Source organism: Girardinichthys multiradiatus, chromosome 20 (assembly GCF_021462225.1).
Source record: "Girardinichthys multiradiatus isolate DD_20200921_A chromosome 20, DD_fGirMul_XY1, whole genome shotgun sequence".
Taxonomy (NCBI): Eukaryota; Metazoa; Chordata; class Actinopteri; order Cyprinodontiformes; family Goodeidae; genus Girardinichthys; species Girardinichthys multiradiatus.
Genome location: NC_061812.1, coordinates 5,389,106 through 5,409,173, shown reverse-complemented (window position 1 = coordinate 5,409,173; position 20,068 = coordinate 5,389,106). Strand labels below are relative to the sequence as shown.

The following is a 20,068-nucleotide window of genomic DNA, read 5'->3' as shown; positions in this document are numbered from 1 at the left end:
AACAGGTTCTATAAAAGAATTGGTTTGCCATGCCCTAACATCATTATAAATCTCATTCATTTATTATTTGATCTTGTGTGCGTGTGTGTTTTATTCTGTGTTTTTATGAAGGATCATGGTGCATAGAGACAATTTAACCCCACTGATAATATCATTTATGTCAGTATCCCTGCAACTGGATATTGTAATATCCCCAGTTTAATTTATTAACACTGTTTTAACAGATTAGGGTGGTCATTGCTGCTCAATATGAAAACAGATATTATTGTGGCTTCTGAACTGCAAAATCTCACCTTTTTAAAGTATTGTTTGTGCGTCTGTCAGATTTATTTATTTATGGATCTATTGAGGGAATTGGAGGTGCGGAGGTTATGGTTGTGTTACAAGTGTCTACATGTGAAACCCTTTCAGCCAACAGCATCTACAGTTTAGTATTTCAGGCAGCTCTGTCGAGGATTTTCGTAGAGCTTAGGTAGTATATCGGCATCTCGAGGATTTATGAAGTCTCTCTTCCCCTGCTGTCTTTCCTTTTTGCCCTCATCTTATTTTTGTTTTAATATCTCCTGTTCCTAATCCAGATCCGTCTTAATGTGCTTCATGTTGTCTCCTGCAGCTCACAGAGAGACGTCAGAAGACTGTCAGAGTTGTCTGGAGTGTTCGTGGGACAACGGCTGCATACGTTGCCCAGAGCGATTCTTCCTCTTTCTCCAGAGGAAAGGGATGTCTCATCACGGAACCTGTCTCCATTCCTGTCCTGCTGGACACTATGGACAGAGAGGGAGGGACGTGAACCGCTGCATGAGTATGTATAAATATGTGTGTTAGAAGAAAGAGCAAAGATAGGAACTGATAGAAATAATTAAAGACTAGTTATATAAAGAAGTACTGTGCAAAAGCTTTAAACTACTCCTCATTTTCTTTATCAGCTTGACTTTCTTGTAATCTTTTGATGTGGTCTTGATCAATTGTTCTCCAGGCTCTGTGAAGGTCTTTCAAAGTGTTTTTTTGGTATTCAGCTGCTTCATTTCCAGTCATTCTTGAGCCTGAAAGCATAATTTACAGTGTATGTACTGTAGGAGGGTAGACGAACAAATTAGAAGAAGGGTAAAGCATAAAAAATATCTACAGCAAAGGACAACTGTTATAAACAACCATGCACAAACACGTTCACTGCTATCGGCAGTTTAGAAAGACCAATGGACCATGGGAGGAAGCTGGAGCACCCAGAGAGGGCCCGTGCAGGCATGGGGAGAACATGCAAACTTCATACAAAAGACCTGAGGGCAAGATTCAACCTGGACTGCTCCACACTGCAGCCTTCTTTTTTGTTTGAAAATCAGAAACTTTTTATAATTACCTGCTTCAGTTTTTCCTTCAATGAGCTTGAAAACATTTCAGCTAAATATTCTCTGTCTTTCATGAGTAGGGGGTGTAAACTTTGGTATGAGTTCTACTTTATTTCTGACCACAACATGTTTCATGTCAGTCTGTCTGGGGCTGCTAGACGTTTTAATCTGCCGTGCAGTTCCCTGAAGCATTATGTTTGTTGGGCTCTCTGTAAAGAGTCATTCTGTTTGCAATGAATGGAGCTTTAAATTTAATGTGCCTACCCGCACTTCATTTAAAGTTTTTAATTCCATAAATGGTGTTTCTTTGTGCAACAACAGTATTTGGTTCAACTAATGCAGAGACCTCCCACATGGATGAAGACCAAATCAGATTTCTAACACCCTTAACCTGATGCAGTCTCAGAAATCTCACATTGGTGCATCCAAACAGAATTTGTTAAACATTTAAACTAAACAACATGTTGCATTAGAGGGATATGTACAGCCTTCCCCCAACAAATCCTGATTCAAAAGAAAAGACACCCCAATATTTCAAAATCTCTAATTTTTATGACACAAATCTAACAATTTTGTCTGGGTTTCTGTTTTTCTCAGCTAATTTGGCTCAAGAATAATCCAAACTTGTTATTTTCTGTCAGAGCAGATAAATGTGTTCCTCAACAATAAAAAGTTAATTTAAGATAAGACTGATGTAAAAACATTTTAATCATGTCAAAGAATGGAAGTAGGGTTGAAAGTGTTTTCTTCCTGAGGATAGAAGGTCACAGCCCAGTTTAGCTTTATGGCTTCAATAAATCTAATATAACCAATAAAATGAATATACTGTCACATTTTTAATCAACAATAATAAACTAGAATAAAATTTGTCACAATGATTATTTTAAAAATATACATTCATTCATTCATACATTCACATCGGAAAATATTTGTGAAGTAAATTAAATGTTCATCCGGAGATAAATCGCTGAATGATAATTACTCACCGTTAAACATTACTTTTCAAGACTGAAACCTGCACCTTTCTTGGTTTAAGATCCTTGTTAATTATCTTCTGGTCAGAGTGAAGAATGATGTCAGATGCACAGCTTATAGAAAAGTTGAATTAACTCCTTAAATGCACATCAGATTCATGACAGGAAGTGTTTGAAGAAATATTCCGCATCCAGTTCTTGCTTTTACCAACCTGCATGTGGCCAGAGTTGTTGCTTTTTAACCGCATCATTTATAGAAATTATTTACTGGACCTTAATAACCACAAAGCTAATATCCCTCAGGAATTATTGTTAGAGACACTATTATATCTAGTGTCCCCTTGGGTTAATTAAGTACTGTTGAAGTCAACATAATTATTATTATAATAATTATAATTTTCTTTATCATTGTTATTATCATTATTATCATATTTCCAAGTAAACCTTTGGCAGGTATGTACAGTACATAGACAAATCGTTCATAGTAACAATAACATTTATTCTAAAAATGTACAGAAACATAAAAAATCTGGCATTACTATGTTGACTCTAAAGTCGAGATTATTATCAAGTTTCAATATAATTTAAAACTGAAAGAATAAAAGGCGAGGATCTTCTTCTAAACAACAAAAATGTCATGTAAATTAGTTAGATTACACTCCACTGAACTAGATGTATATGTCTCAATGAAAATATGCTTTTTCATTTGTATAAAATATGTGAGCTCTGATTGATCATTAAAATATTGTTCCCAGTATGAGTTCTGATGCAAATTTACTGCAATTGAGATGTAAAATTTGTTTTTGCTGTGGGGATCAAACAGAGGCTAGGTGAAAAGCACAGAGGCAACACTCTAATAAACACAACACAGTACAGCTCAATACAAAGGGTTAAATCTCACAGCGAACTGCTGCAAACAGATAATGGTTAGGGGAGAATGACAGAGCACCTTGCTGAGATCAAACTGCGCTGGGCTCTAAAAGGCCAATACTCAAACAAGGACAGAGACATTTGTTCTCAGGGCTGCAAGAACAAAATTTAATTATTCTGTTATTGCAGGCCTGGTTTAGGATTCCCTGCAGCTTTTTCATGAAACATCATCTGCATATGGACCTTTTTTCCTTCTTGTTCCAGCTGCTCCTGTTAAAGGTCATGTACTTCAACCATATACCCATCATCCTCTTCTCTGCACATCCAAGAACCTTCTGTATGGCCTTTCTCCTGTGTAACAGGTCCATATTCATCATCTTTTGTCCAATATAACCACTATTGCTTCCCTGTCTCTGCACCTGTGAACCATTTCAGCCTTGCCTGTCTTGCTGAGCCTTAGCTGCCCTCCTAATATACCTAAAGTAAAAAAAAAAAAACTGTTTATTTCTCCTAATAACTAGCACATGCATTCAATCTTTCTGTTTTGGGATTTCTGTTCCTTTTTTTCAAAAAGCCAGGCAGCCTCTCCGGTTGTTTTCATAAATATTCATTCAATAATTGAGTCCCATGTTAATTTTGGATAACAAATACATTCAGCTCCAGATTTACAAGTTAACAAATCCAGTTTTCATTTCATGATGACCTTCTTGGTGAAACTTTGAGTCGCTGTTTGTGACGTTTATCTGATGCTTTTCATTCTCCCAGAATGCCGCTCATTGGACTGCGAGCAATGTTTCAGTCGGGACTTCTGCACCAAGTGTAAGCCTGGCTTCAAGCTGTACAAGGGCAAATGTTTGATCCACTGCCCAGAGGGAACCTTTGCTCACCAGACAGACTGCCTCGGTGAGTAAAAAAACTGCAATATTTGGAGATATTTACCGATAACCTTTATTAAGCAACAGGGATTCCAAGCCAGGTTAATTTCCTCTAAATAAATATCAAGATTCAGATCTTGTTGCCTCAGGAAGAAGAACAGCAACTAAGTATGTTTTCCTTTTTTTTGTTTTTTGATTTAGAGAATATATTTGTTAAGAGAATATGTACAACCACTAAGGACTTTGAATAGTGAATGCTTTAAAAAAAAAAAAAGACAAATACAGGCCACTATAAAAAAAATAACAATAATGTTCATAATTTTATTTAAGTACAGTTACATAATCCATAACTGACATTTTCTTGTCCTTAAATTCTCACAATGGTGATTGCTACTAATTAAAAGATTTTCACACAAAAAAAGTTGGAGAAAGTTTTTAAAATAGGTTTCTGCTCATGTTTAATGGTAACAAATGCCCTCTGTGGTCACAGCTGGTAACTACAACATAGCTATAACAAATAAAAAGCTAGCCGTGTTCAGATCAATACCAAATTCCTGTTTAACCTTTAAAAATAACAGCATGCAAACTAAGGTTTCAAGTGTTTAAACTTCCATCAGTCATAAATTTGGATCCAACAATTTTGCATAGTTCATAACTGATTTCTTTTGCTTGTCCCAAAACAAAAATATAGTTTGAAGCATTATCACTATTATCAAGAAGAAAAACAATGTTTAAGTCATATAACAAGGTGATAACTAACAGTAACATTGTCCAGTCAGACTTTTTTAATGAACCATGTGAGCAGATATTTGAGAAACTCCCAAAATTAACATTTTAGGAGATACAATGTTTACATAATTCATAACTGATGTTTTCTTGTCTTAAAACCACATTTCTAATACATCTGCTAAACACGGATTAATGAAAAAAGGATTTTATTAATCAACTGTGACTATTTATTATGGCTAAATTTCACACATAAAATAGAAGTCTGTTGATGTTATAGTCAATGTGACGCCCTCTGGTGGTCATAGTTTGTAACAACGACTGAGCGATTTCAAGTGCAAAGCTAGCCTTAGTAAGATTAGTACAAGTTTACATAATTCTTATTAAATAATGTTTTCCCAGAAACCACAGTTCTAATAACATTTTTTATTATGGTTACAACAGTAAAAGAAACGATGTCAACACCCAAAACAGGACTTAAATAAACGTTGTAAAAAATACTGAGAGCTCTTGCTACTTAAAGTGGATTTACAATCTACTGAGTAGGGGGTTTACTTAGTTTTTTAATCACAGCTTTTCCAGTATGTCCTAAATTTTCTTCAGTAACAAAAACCCAGATAATTTTTTTTGGTTTTGTCTTGATAGGTAAAGCATTAGAATTAAAAGAGAATGTACTTTCTTTCTCCCAACCTAACTTTGATTAGCTTGTTCCTCCTACCTTTTCCAGTATTATTGCTGCGTTGGGCTTATGTAGATGCAGAAACAAATGCACAAATACGAATGTCAGAACTTTGTACAAAGCAGAAAAGTAACATTTCTATGTCTTCAAATGGAAGGTCAAGAAACAAGGAAACTGAACTATTACTAACATAAAAACCCATTCGGGTTACATTGTGTTCTGAAGTGGCTGACCTGTCCTGAGCCACCTATAAAAAGTAACTCCTCTCCAACAGAGACGTCAGTGAAACTAAATCTTGTGGCCTAATTAACAGCAGACCTGTTCTGCAAACTCCTTTTTGTGCCTCTCCTTCAGTGAGGCTACATCACAGCAGGATGTTTTTTTCTGAGAGCCCTTAAAGTTTTTGTTCATCCTAAATCCAGCTGATCTTCATCAGTTTGTGTGACTTCAACTGCAGGTTTTATGCTGATAGTGTCAGATTCTAATGACTCACTTTGCCATTAAGTGACAGCCTAATGGGATCTGTTGATGTGCTTTTGATTTTCTCGTCTGTTTTTAAAGACTCCTAACTTCACCTGGAAACACTCGATTGTCTTTTATCTGGCTTTATATCTGAGATAAATCCTTTGGGGCCATCCTCTGAACATAACACATGATACATATTAAAAATCTTCAGAGAAGTTTTAGGATTTATCTCCATGTCATCCCTTCCTTCTAAGTGAGTGAGATATATGATTGAACTCAGTCATCATTTGATGCTTTTCCTTTCTCCTCCGCCATCCACCTGCAACATCTGCAGCTACTGTTCTTTTTTGGCAGTGGAGCCACATCTGGGTTTAATGGGGCTGTTAGGGTTTTATATCTGACTGTTGGTACACACCTTAAGTAACTCCTATGAAGTCTCTAATTTCAAATGTGACAATCGCAACGATGATCACAATGATACGCCGGCGCCATTTGGCTGAACTTGCAGAATTTTCCGTGGCAGACTGTTTGGAAAAAAGGTTTGACTTTGTAAGTGGTGTCGCTCTTGAGTTATCCATTAATGTTCAGCTGGTATTCATCTACCTTAAATGATTGCAGTGTTGCTGCCAGAAATCAGAGGAAAACATTATTAATCCAATTCACCTCTGCTGAGTCATGGTTGTAGTTCAATGTTTTATCTTTACTGGCACATTTGCACTCTGTAGTCTGTGATCGCCTTTAGACTGCAGAACAACATCAAGAAAGGAAAACATGCATGATCTCTAAATAAAGCAACATTTATAACTCTTACTTTGTTTTATATATATATATAAAATGTTCCTTTATCAACCTGCAAACTTAAATGCATTAAAGAAATGTGTCTGATATAGCCAAACAGGCTTATCCCAGTCCTTACTGGGCAGATGGCAGAAAGGTTCAAGGAAATGCATCAAACATAAACTACTCATGGATGAAATTACATGATACGACACCAGCAACACCCACTACTAAAAATGTGCCGATCAAAGCTTCCTTAACCTCAGTCAGTCAGTCATTTTCTACCGCTTATTCCATAGTGGGTTGTGGGGGAGCTGGTGCCTATCTCCAGCAGTCTACAGGCGAGAGGCGGGGTTCACCCTGGACAGGTTGCCATTCCATCGCAGGGCAACACACAAACAACCAAGCACACACTCATTCACACACCTAAGGGCAATTTAGAGAGACCAATTAACCTAACAGGCAAATTAGATTGACCAATTAACTTAACAGACATGTCTTTGGACTGTGGGAGGAAGCCAGAGTACCTGGTGAGAACCCACGCATGCACGGGGAGAACATGCAAACTCCATGCAGAAAGACCCCTGGACAGGAATCAAACCCAGGACCTTCTTGCTGCAAGGCAACAGTGCTCTCAACTGCGCCACCGTGCAGCCCGCTTTCTTAACCTGTTTTCTGATATTTTTGCAAAGCAGATTTCAGTTTGGTTTATTATACTTTCTCCCTACGCAGTGCAGTTGAAACCAGATATTAAAGACACTGAATTTTTTTTTCGTTGACATTAAATCAAACTAGTAACCAAAATTAGTCATCTAACATATACTAAATGCTAGAATAATGAGAGATTCATACAGATCATTTTTATTACTTTATTCAAAATCAAAAGTGTACATACACTAAGATCCCTCCATTTTTAATGACTTTGGGAATGCAAAGATGATGATCTCACTGATTTTTAAGCTTCTGATAGGTTGATTAAAAACATTTATGTTAATTGTAGGCAGACCTGTGGATGTATTTTAAGGCAACACGTCGAACACACCGTTTTCTTCTGTGACATCAGGGAAAAATCAAACTAGGTCAGATATCAGGACTGTGGAGCTCCACAGGTCTGGTTGATCCTTGGGTACAATTTGCAAATGCCTGATGCTGCCAAGTTCATCTGTTCGGATAATTATATACAAGTATAAACTCCATGAAAATGTTAAAGCCATCATACCTGTCACGGAGTGACATTTCTGGACTCTGTTTGTGGCTTTGTGTTTGGTTACCTTTTGCTTAGATTTTTCTATCTGGGTTTTTGTATCATGTTTTCTTTTCTCCCTCTTCCGCCTCCTAGTGTTTACTTCTTAAGTTATTTTATGGTTGTTTTCTTATTACTTGGTGTGGTTTATTATTATTATTGTAATTATTATAGTTCTTGGTTTTCCCTGGATTCTCTAGTATTATTTCTCTTTAGTATCTTTGTGTTTAATTGTGTTATATTATTGGTTCTTTTGCACTCTTCTTGTTTACTAGTTTATTTTCTGTTTCCTTTCCAGTTATTTCAGTCAGTGTGGTTAGGTTTGTTTACTTCTGTATTCTGGTTTTATTTATGGGTTCATTGTTTGTTCTCAGGTTGTTATCGTTGTTCCTATGTTCCCTCTAGTTTCTCTGTTTACTTTAGTCATGATTATTCTAGTTTTCTTATTCCCCATTTGATTATTTATCTTTGTCTATAGGTTTGCTTGGTCTGTGTTTCTGTTTATTGTTTATTAGTTACTTTTCCCATCCTCAGCCTTTGTATCTGTATCACCTGTTCCTTCTGCTTCCCTGCCTCCTTGTCACACCTGTTCCCTGTTCCGTTGATTATCTGCCTTTGTTATCTCACAGTATATAAGTTGGTTTTGTGTCTTTGTTCGTTGCTGGTTCCTTGTGTTCGTCACACCTCGTTCTCGTCCATGATTATGCTTTGTTTATTGCCACGCCTTGCCTTGGGAAACCTGCAGTGATTTTGCTACATTTTTCGACTTTGTAAATAAATCTTTGAATTACAAAGATGATCCTGCCGAGCTCTTGTCTGCACTTTGGTCCGATCCAAAACCACATCGTGACAATACCATTCAGGAAGGTTCTGATAAATACGTCGAAAATGTATGAATCAATCCCATAATGAAAGGAAGACTGAGGATGAAGCCATTACTCTGACAGCAACATAAAAAGCCAGATTACAGTTGGCAAATGCATTCAGGGACCGAGACCTTAAGTTTTGGAGACATGTCCCGTGATCTGAGAATGGGCCAGAGGTCCAGAACACTATTGTGAGAGGTTTGTGGAGGGGCAAGTTTGACCTAAGGTTTACAGTTTAAAAGGCAATTCTACCAAATACCAAAGAAATGAGGAATTAATCAAATTGGCAATCCTAACTGACCTAAAAAAGGAAGTTTATTTTGATAAAGAACATTTCTCAGTGTCTAGTGTATGTAGAAACCTGCTTTCAGCTGCACATGTTCAGTGGGCTTTTTCCTGCACTATTGGCCTTTATTTAATTTTTTCAAATTAGGGAAACAGGAAGTGGTGTAGAAAGAAGAGGAAGACATGCTGCCTAGGTCTCTGGGATAAGGATTCGAACCCGGGAACGCTGAGCTTCTGTATATGGGTCGGGTGTACTACCACTACGCCACACGCTGCGCCCCTGCTGACAATTCTGCCCAGTGTCGATGACAAAGCTGCTGCAACACTCTCTTCTTTGATCTTTCCAGGAACAGTTTTGTTTTTAACAATGGAGTGTTGCTTTTGTAGTTTGTTTTTGGGTTATTATCCCAATATCCCAAACCCTACTGATGACAAACATCTCCACAATATGAAACTGCCACCACCATGTTTTATTATTAGGAAGAAGTTCTAAGTATGAGGATAGGTGTTACAGTTGCACCAGACATGGTGTTGCCCAGGTTTATTTTAGCCTAATCTGACCACAGCACCTTCTTTAGCTTGTTTTGGTTCCTCCAATAAGCCTTCTGGCGAATTCATAATTATTTGCTCATTTTTTTCTTCAAGCGTTGATTTTTCCTTGGAAAGTCAGGACTGAGCAGTAGAGGCTGACATTTTTTCGGGAGTCCCACGGGTCACGGGATTCCCACGGGAATCCCGCGGGACGGGAGACAGCGTCAGTAAAGATCACGTGATTGGGACGGTACAGGATAAAAAATGAACTGGAGCAGACGGGAGTGGGAGCTAATCAATAGGAGGGAAAATAAACTAGAATCAATTATCTTTGGAAATGTAAAACTGACTTTGTTATAAACTTTAAGAAAAAAAAACTTGGATCAACGCCGCCATTGTGTAGTTTTTTTCCAAGAAGCCTATACTATAATGTGAGTCAAACAAACTACACGACCCACAAGCCAACAGTGCTTCTGCTCGATGTTTTCCACCTGCGTTCAGGATGGAGGGAACAAACGCAGGTGGAGAACTGGACGTGGTAAAATTGGATTTGCAACGTAAAGTCAGAAATAAGGACTTATCTATTAAACTCATAGAGCTGACAGGAAAGTCGCAAATATTACCGAACTTCAAGAGAGTTGAATGTAGCGGTGTTACCACGCAGTCTGCTGCTTGTAAATCGTGTTTAGTCGTAATCAAGTTCACCAGTGATTAAAGGACACTTGTAAAACAGATTCTGGATTAAATCAACCCTGCTTCTCTTCATTCATCAAACCAAAAGTACCAACATGTGTCAAGTCTCATCTGACCAACAAAATTGCTGCATGTGCTCTAAAGATTTAAGAGGGAAGGTACGGAAGCCCGTGAGGGGACATGGGGAAATTTATTTCTTCTGCGTCTCCACGCAATACTTTTGCGTTCGGCATTTTGGAGCAACAGCACAGATGACAAACTGCTCATAAAACAAACACTGATATGTCATTGATATGGTTTATTTGTCATATGCAGGTTAACACGCAGTAAACAATGCAATGAAATGCTTAGGATAAGAAGAACCGTTCAAATCACGATAAAAACAAAAACACTAATGGCGTACAAAAAAAGAAAAGTACACATCATGCAGCAGTAATAAACAAAGTGTCACAGATGTGGTTTCATGCAGTTTTATGGTCCAGAGTTCAGTAGTTTGTTTGACAGCTTGTGGTTAAAAACTGTCTTTTAATTTGATTGAAGATAATTTTATTTAAGGCCGATTTCAAAATAAAACTACATTTTTCTTTCGTTTCAGCAACTTGAAACATAAAAGTGATGTCATTGTTCAAAGGAAACAGTCACTTAATAAATGAGTAAAATATAACTAGGTACATTTTGTTTATTCAACTAAGATAGGCATGGTCTGTTTCCTTGTTTGATATTTTATTATTTCTTCATTATTATTCTTTTTACTTTAACTGGCCTTTACTACAACTAAAAACAGGGACCTAACTGGTCCTTCAAAGAAAGAAATTGCCAAAAGATTAAATGAAGAAAACAAAAATGGGAGTGGCACAGGAGTGGGAGTCGTTCTGAATGGGAGCGGGATGGGAGTGGGAGTCAATTTACCAGGAGTGGGATGGGACAGGATTTTTTTCATTATACTGGCCTGGGATTGGGATGGACAAGACATTTTTCTGTGGGAGCGGGATGGGACAGGAGAGAAAATCCACTCCCGTGTCACCCTCTACTGTGCAGTCTGTGGTTTACAGTAGTCTTATGGACATATTTTCTTCCCAAACCGATGCATCGGTAAAATTGCTCGTTTTATGGCATTGCTGATGTTCTTCTGCCTTGGCATTGTGTTAATACATACCTGTATGCTCCCGACCAGCAAACTAACAAAATTCCTGCTTTTATAGTTGAATACATTGATGATGATTACTTAATCAAGTGTCATCCATCCATCCATCCATCCATCCAGCCAGCCAGCCAGCCAGCCAGCCATCCATCCAGCCAGCCAGCCATCCATCCAGCCATCCAGCCAGCCAGCCAGCCAGCCATCCATCCAGCCAGCCAGCCATCCATCCAGCCAGCCATCCATCCATCCATCCATCCATCCATCCATCCAGCCAGCCAGCCAGCCATCCATCCAGCCAGCCAGCCATCCATCCAGCCATCCAGCCAGCCAGCCAGCCAGCCATCCATCCAGCCAGCCAGCCATCCATCCAGCCAGCCATCCATCCATCCATCCATCCATCCATCCATCCATCCATCCATCCATCCAGCCAGCCAGCCAGCCAGCCATCCATCCAGCCAGCCAGCCATCCATCCATCCATCCTGCCCGGGGTCTCCTACTCATGTCTCATTTTCAGAATGTCCATCCAGGACACATCATAATCAGATTGCGAACAAATTCAGCTGACTTCCCTTAGATATGGAGGAGAACCAGCCCAAGAAAAGTCAAGTAAACGTTATTATCCCCAAGGGGCAATTTGTGGTGCAGACAGCAGTGAAAACATAAAAAACGGCCACACAAAAACCAAAATATGGATGATATATCTCCTCTCCTGGCTACCCTTCATAGGATCAAAATCTTTTTACACTTTGGTTTATGTTCTGATACATAAAACTTCAGAAATAAAAAATGCTGTGCTTTCTTATTCTTATGATTTTACATAGATATATTGGGGGTTTTTTTAGATGTCTGAAATCCTTTGAATTAAATTATTTTGTGTCGGGTTGAGACCTTTTGTTCTGCATGCTGTAATCTGCATGCTTTAATCTCCTGTTTTAACAGCCATTTATCTTTTTGTCCATTATTGGCAATTTTCATCTTTTTTTCTTCCACACTACTTATTTTGTCTAGAGGACTGTCCCTTGGCTTTAATGGGAGAGTGGAGCGAGTGGAGCTTCTGCCTCCGTGATGGCGCCACCTGTGGTTTCAGATGGGGAAAGCAGACAAGGGTCCGGGAGACCAGCCAGGGTGGGACAGTGACTGAAGAAAAAGGAGCATCTGTCTGTCCACCCCAAAGTGAAACACAAAGGTGCAGGATGAAGAAAAAATGTCCTACAGGTGAGACAGAAAAGCCCACAGTGGAAAGATCACGGAGCTTTTAGCCGCTGAGTTAAATGAGCAAAATCTGCAGCTGGTTTCTTTGTTTAAGTCATGTTTTGACAGAGTCGTGCAATTAATAATGCCAGGTTGGTGGGATTGGACCTTTTAAAAACATTCCAAACACTGCAGAAAAGCAGAAAATATTCCTGGTTTCATTGTGGTTGGTTTTGAGGAGCCCATCTAACCTTTAAAAGGTCATGGTTGGCAGTCTATTGTAAAACTACAGTTATAAAGTTTGGTAGCTTTAGTATCAAGTCTCTGATATGTATTCTATCCACGCAAACTCAATGTCACAGCAGCTTCCTCCCTATAAAAAGTTTGTGTCCAGCTGGTCTTCATTACTGCTGCATTATAAACATCACAGGCAAATATAAAGATAATAAAAAGTACTGAAAACTCCAACAACTTCTGTTTTTTTAAAGCCAGCGTTCTAAAACTCATAAAAATCTCTTCATTTAACTTCTCTTCATGATATACAGTCTTTCACCAGCAAACTGCAGTTTTGGCTTCTGTTAGACATGATCATAACAACTTAATGCAGAAAATAAATATATATATTCTGTTTTTAACCCTTTGTTGTGAGCTTTTTGGTCTTTTAGACACAAGGATTCTTTGTTGTAACTATAGAGCTGCTGCAACAAGCCTATATCTCCTGCAGGCTATTTAACTGTCATTATGCATAAAGCTGCGCAGTAACTTTGTCTGTTCTACAATCCATTTGGAGTGACTCTAGACATTTCCTCACACGGGTAATCTTGATATATCTCAGCATCCTAAATCAAGCATAAATCTTGGTGTACAGTGCCTTGTATTTATACGCTATAAACGTTTTCAGGTTGGGGGATTTTAGAGCAAACTAAAACAGACAATAATTATGAAGTGGAAGAAATAATATAGCACATTGATTTAAAATATTTAAAAAATAATTTTTTTGCTGAAAAACTTAAACAAAATTCAGTGCAACAAATTTGCTTGAGGAGTCCCCTTATAAATAAATAACGTCTACCTGTATGTACTGTAATTTAATGTAAGTGCAAATGCAGGTGTTCCCTTAAGGAGAGTTTAGTTACACTGGAGAACAAACAGCATCGTGAAGACCAAGGAGCACAGCAGACAAGTCAGGGAGAAGGTTCTGGAGGGGTTTAAAGCTGGTTTAGGTTCTAAAACAATATCCCAGCTTTGAACATCTCACATAGCTCTGTTTCATTTCATCTGATGAAGAAAATGAAGGTTAATTTTACTTATTTTATCTAGCACTTTTCACAGATAAAAATCACAAACGGCTTCACAAAGAGAGAATGGAATGATGCAGGTAATAAAAAATAAATATACAATAAAACTTTTAAATATCTTAAGAGAAAGCATGTTTGAATAAGAATGTCTTCAGCTGCTTTTCAATGAGTCAAGACTCCCAAGACAATGTAAAAATAAATAAAACTCATACCACAGTTTTATACCTGGGACTTCGCCTTGAAGATTTTGGTTTGAGGACCTGAGGGCTCTAGTTGAAGTATGTGGCTTTAATAATTCAGGAATATAGGAAGAAGCTGCAAGGCCCGGAAAGTTAAAGTCAGGATTTTAAAATTAACTCTTAAAATAGAGAGGTAACCAGTAGAAAGACATTAAAACAGGAGTGATGTGGTATCTTCTGTTTGTTCCAGTTAAAAGTCAGTTAAGAATCTTGATGCTAATATTTTTGGTGTGGTAATATCTTTTAAATGATAACAACAGTTTGAGCTGGGTTGTTTTGAGGGACCTGAGTATCTAACCTTAATTAGATACTCAGTCTTCTCAGAGTTCAGTTGAAGGGAGTTATTTTTTTAACCGAATTGTAATTTTCTTCATGCACTTGAATGATCAGACAGTTTGAAGAACTCCAAGGTTTTGAAGGAGCAGCTGAATATCATCTGCATAAAAACGATAGACAAATTATTAAATTTCCTATTGATTTCACCAAGAGGATGTAAATATAGTTAAAATAGAAGTGGGCTAAAACCAGAACCTTTGGGTACCCCACATTTTAGATCAGTAGAATCTGACATATTGTGGATTTTATGGATGCTGACGCTTCTGATTGAAAGGTAAACTGATCTTCTGTCAAACACTTCCAGAAATCCTGACTAAAATATGAAACTTGTTAATTAAGATGGAGTGATCAGCAGTGTCAAAGGCTGCTGATAGACTAAAACAGCTCCAAACAGCGCTCCTGATGTCACCGGACATTTTAAACACATCTGTTGACAACAAAATATGTTGAATTCATTTTTCAGTAACCAAACTAATATTTATCAGAACTAGGTTGTTGTTCCAGAAAAAACAAAATCTGTGGGTCAGATTTTTATAATTCCACACGTGTTAATTCATAGTTTTGATGCTTTCAGTGTGAAGCTACAATATTCATAGTCATGAAAATAAAGACAACTCTTTGAATGAGAAGGTGTGTCCAAACTTTTGGTCTGTACTGTATTACAAAAGGGTTTTTGTCTGTTCTGCCAAGGCATTGGACAAAAACACATAGAAAGTAAACTACATTTATTCGGGGTTTAAAAATTTGACTTCCATCCAGGGCTGTCCAGCATCTTGGACCTGATGTAAAGTACTTTGCATTCAGTGTGTAATGTCACTAATACTCTCCTACAGAGTAACCGCGGGCTGCACATCCATCTGTCTACATTCAGTGTAACAGGATTACGCTCCTTCTCAACCACTGCATTCCTCTCTGGAACGTCATCTGGAACCACCATCCGTCCAGACGGTTCTCATTTGTGGTTCCATGATAGTAGAACAGCCTACAAAATGCTAGCAGGGCAAGGGATTCCCTCGTTCCCCTCCAGAAATGCACGAAACACCAAAACATGCTTACTTGCACCTCACTACCTGTTCTATTACATTAAGGATTAAACCCACTAAGATTTATTTCAGGTCTGACGCCTGCCTGCTGTTTCTCACTCATAATTGGCTTTGATCTTATTCTCTGTGGTGGAGTCTCCAAGTGCAAATATTTTGAAAGCCTCTTGTTGTGAAAATGCTGTCAAAACCAGTTTAAACTGTAAAAAGGAGAAAAAAACAGAATATGTACTCTGTGTCTTCAGCAGCAACAGAAATATTGTAGTGACAGGGCCTGGCTCTGGATTTAACTCTGGATTAAATTAATAATAAAACCTCAGACTGATTAAAATTGAACTTGGCACCTGGTTTTGGCTTTCTCATCAAACCAAGTTGTTGGTGAACAAGAAACAGTGAGACATGATGCAGAGGATGGGACAGCAGTGGGTTCTACTTTCAAGCAAACAGTCACTTGTTTGAAAGTTCAGATATCTCCTTGTTTCTACAGTACCAAGCATGCTGGAGTGTTTCTACTTCATCCACAATGTAAGTCATGTCATTCAGAGTAATTATCATTATCACTGTCATATTGTATGCCCTGTGCCATTAGCAGGGGGAGAAATCTGATCCAGGAGAGTATGGTTCTGGTTCTGGGCCCATGGGCCTAATAGTACACATCTGGGATAAAAGAGTCCTGTTGCATTTCCCTAACATTCCTCTGTTGTCCCAGATTACACAGCTCTAGTCTTTTAATTCCCCATCTCCTGTTGTCATTTTGTCTTCAGATGAAGGGAAATTATATCGATTGACTCCTTTGGAGTGTCTCTGATGCTAGAATGGCCTAAAAAAGGAGCTCTCTTCTTCATTCCTCAGAATTTCAGTAACCAGAAATGTTGTACTATTGGCTAACATTAACATTTCTCTATATATGAACTTTTAAAGATCAACAAACTGTTTAACTGTTCGCAGGTTTAACACTTTACAGGTGAAGATCTTTAAATGTAGCGATTGGAGATGGATTTATGTATTTAGCTCTGTTTCACAAAAAATGTCATCTCAGGGAACTTCACGTGACAAACAGCTTGGTGTCCAATTATATAGAATCTAACTCGTCCCAAATTAACCCGGTCCAACATAACGGCTGTCGACAAGTTTAAAATCCACAAAAGACAAAGATTTTAACAATAAAAATGGCAGAATGCAGTGTACTTATGGTGCATTCTAGTTGGAAATTTCAACTGGATCACCCCCGAAAGTCAGAATTACGCATCGGAAAGTCAGGGCAACACGACCATACCTGACCTTTCATCAATAGTAGTAAAATGTTGTTCCTTTGATTCTTTTTTATATATGTAGCATTTAGTCAGTTGTAAATGTGCTACTTTTCATTGTTTATACGACAAAATGTTTCAACGCTCTTTATATGCAGTAAATACCGCACAGAAGTGGTACTGCCATTGTTGTACAACTGCTATTACAGTTGCTAGCAATACGGACAAAAACAAGCAGGAAACTGAAACGCTATAACCTGAAGACGAGCTGCTAAACTCTGACTTCCCAGTTGCGACTTCCGAAGTTAATGGAACACAGTATTTATTGTGCTGTTGACTCTTTTGAATCTTTTGACAGTTCTCCAACAAAATGCAAATTTTCTCCTTTGTTTTGTAAGCAGGAAGTGTTTATGCATGTTAAGTTTCGCAGAAGATACTACCCAGTGGTGTGGCGGCGGACTTACACCATTTTCACGTCTACTGTTGCCGTGGGAACAAAGATTGTAATTAAAATGTCATGTATATAAAACTAAATCCCGTTTTCAATGGATTGTTGTTGTGTAAACAGGGTCTAAATCAGGGGTCATAAAAGGTTTTCAGTCTGGGAACTCCAAACTGATGGAGAGTCGGAGCAAGGACCCCCTACCATACATACATGCAATATATTGCCAAAATTAATAGCTCACCTGCCTTGACTCACATATGAACTTAAGTGACATCCCATTCCTAATCCATAGGGTTCAACTTGACATTGGTCCACCCATTACAGCTGTAACAGCTTCAACTCTTCTGGGAAGGCTGTCCACAAGGTTTAGGAGCGTGTTCCATGGGGATTTTTGAACATTCTTCCAGAAGCACATTGCTGACGTTATAGACTGATGTAAGCTCTCAGTCTCTGCTTTAATTCAATCCAAAGGTGTTCTATCCGGTTGACTCTGTACAGGCCCGTCAAGCTCATCCACACCAAACTCTCTCAGCAATGTCTTTTTGGACCTTGCTTTGTGCACTGGCGAACAGTCATGTTAGAAGAGGAAGGGGCCATCTCCAAAATGTTTCCACAACGTTGGGAGACTGGAATTGTCCAAAATCTCTTGATATGCTGAAGCATTCATAGTTCCTTTCACTGGAACTAAGGGGTCAAGCCCTGCTCCTGAAAAACAACCCCACAGCATAACCCCCCTTCCACCAAACTTTACACTTGGCACATTACAGTCAGACAACTGCTGTTCTCCTGGCAATGGCTAAACCCAGACTGGTCCATCAGATTGCCAGATGGAGACACACAATTCCTCACTCCAGAGAATGCACCTCACCTGCTCTAGAGTCCAGTGGCAACGTGCTTTACTCCACTGCACCCAACGCTTTGCATTGCACTTGGTGATGTATGGCTTAGATGCATACGTTCGTCAACTGCATGCTTTGGATTTAATACCCGTGGCTACGAAAGTGACTGGAACACGTGAATTTAACATTTTGGAGGGATGAACAAAAACGATTGGCAACACAGTGCATTTGGTCTAAAAGGGAATGTTTCTCAATGGGAATTTAACCGTCTGTTATGACTCTGACTCGGGTTCTCTCAGTTACCAGCACATATTCTTTGCTGGGCGAGCAATTTCAATTACCTGCTTGGCCTTGTGTAATTAACATGTAAGTCCAGAACTTTTCATGTGATCTTGTTATGGCTTTATATTCATTGCTGTATAATTAAGACTTTGCTTTTATTTTCTTGATCTGTCTTAGAGAAAATCTCTCAGCACTCCGTCATGTTTTCTGTTTGGAAATTTTGATTCTTGCCAAACAACTGAGAATTTTTATTTGTATAAAAACAAACAGAATGTTGTCTCTTGTTCTCAAAGCACACCCTGAACAGTCTGAATATTTAACAACACTTAAGGTAAAAATGCATGTTGTCCACTAGTATAGTACAAATACATACAGGGGTTGAAACTGAAACACCTGGTTTTAGACCATAATAATTTATCAGTATGGTGTAGGGCCTCCTTTTGCGGCCAATATAGCGTCAATTCGTCTTGGGAATGACATATAGAAGTCCTGCACAGTGGTCAGAGGGATTTTAAGCCATTCTTCTTGCAGGACAGTGGCCAGGTCACTACATGATACTGGTGGAGGAAAACGTTTCCTGACTCGCTCTTCCAAAACACCCCAAAGTGGCTCAATAATATTTAGATCTGGTGACTGTGCAGGCCATGGGAGATGTTCAACTTCCCTTTCATGTTCATCAAACCAATCTTTCACCAGTCTTACTGTGTGTATTGGTGCATTGTCATCCTGATACACGGCACCGCCTTCAGGATACAATGTTTGAACCATTGGATGCACATGGTCCTCAAGAATGGTTCGGTAGTCCTTAGCAGTGACGTGCCCATCTAGCACAAGTATTGGGCCAAGGGAATGCCATGATATGGCAGCCCAAACCATCACTGATCCACCCCCATGCTTCACTCTGGGCATGCAACAGTCTGGGTGGTACGCTTCTTTGGGGCTTCTCCACACCGTAACTCTCCCGGATGTGGGGAAAACAGTAAAGGTGGACTCATCAGAGAACAATACATGTTTCACATTGTCCACAGCCCAAGATTTGCACTCCTTGCACCATTGAAACTGACGTTTGGCATTGGCATGAGTGACCAAAGGTTTGGCTATAGCAGCCCGGCCGTGTATATTGATCCTGTGGAGCTCCTGAAGGACAGTTCTGGTGGAAACAGGAGAGTTGAGGTGCACATTTAATTCTGCCGTGATTTGGGCAGCCGTGGTTTTATGTTTTTTGGATACAATCCGGGTTAGCACCCGAACATCCCTTTCAGACAGCTTCCTCTTGCGTCCACAGTTAATCCTGTTGGATGTGGTTCGTCCTTCTTGGTGGTATGCTGACATTACCATGGATACTATGGCTCTTGATACATCACAAAGTCTTGCTGTCTTGGTCACAGATGCGCCAGCAAGACGTGCACCAACAATTTGTCCTCTTTTGAACTCTGTTATGTCACCCATAATGTTGTGTGCATTTCAATATTTTGAGCAAAACTGTGCTCTTACCCTGCTAATTGAACCTTCACACTCTGCTCTTACTGGTGCAATGTGCAATCAATGAAGACTGGTTACCAGGCTGGTCCAATTTAGGCATGAAACCTCCCACATTAAAATGACAGGTGTTTCAGTTTCATTGTTCAACCCCTGTAAATATGTCATAATGATTCTCACTATTGTCTAAATGTTCA

General features: G+C 38.8%; 1 protein-coding gene across 2 annotated transcripts in view; it reads left to right on the top strand.

Annotated features, from left to right (window-relative positions):
- Positions 1-20,068, top strand: part of rspo4 (R-spondin 4) — a 51,706-nt gene that overhangs the window by 13,171 nt on the left and 18,467 nt on the right. For both annotated transcript variants that reach the window (XM_047347821.1, XM_047347822.1), the window contains exons 2-4: positions 614-802; positions 3,956-4,093; positions 12,481-12,687. In XM_047347821.1, the coding sequence (XP_047203777.1) occupies positions 614-802; positions 3,956-4,093; positions 12,481-12,687 (534 nt within the window). The remainder of the gene's footprint in view (positions 1-613; positions 803-3,955; positions 4,094-12,480; positions 12,688-20,068) is intronic.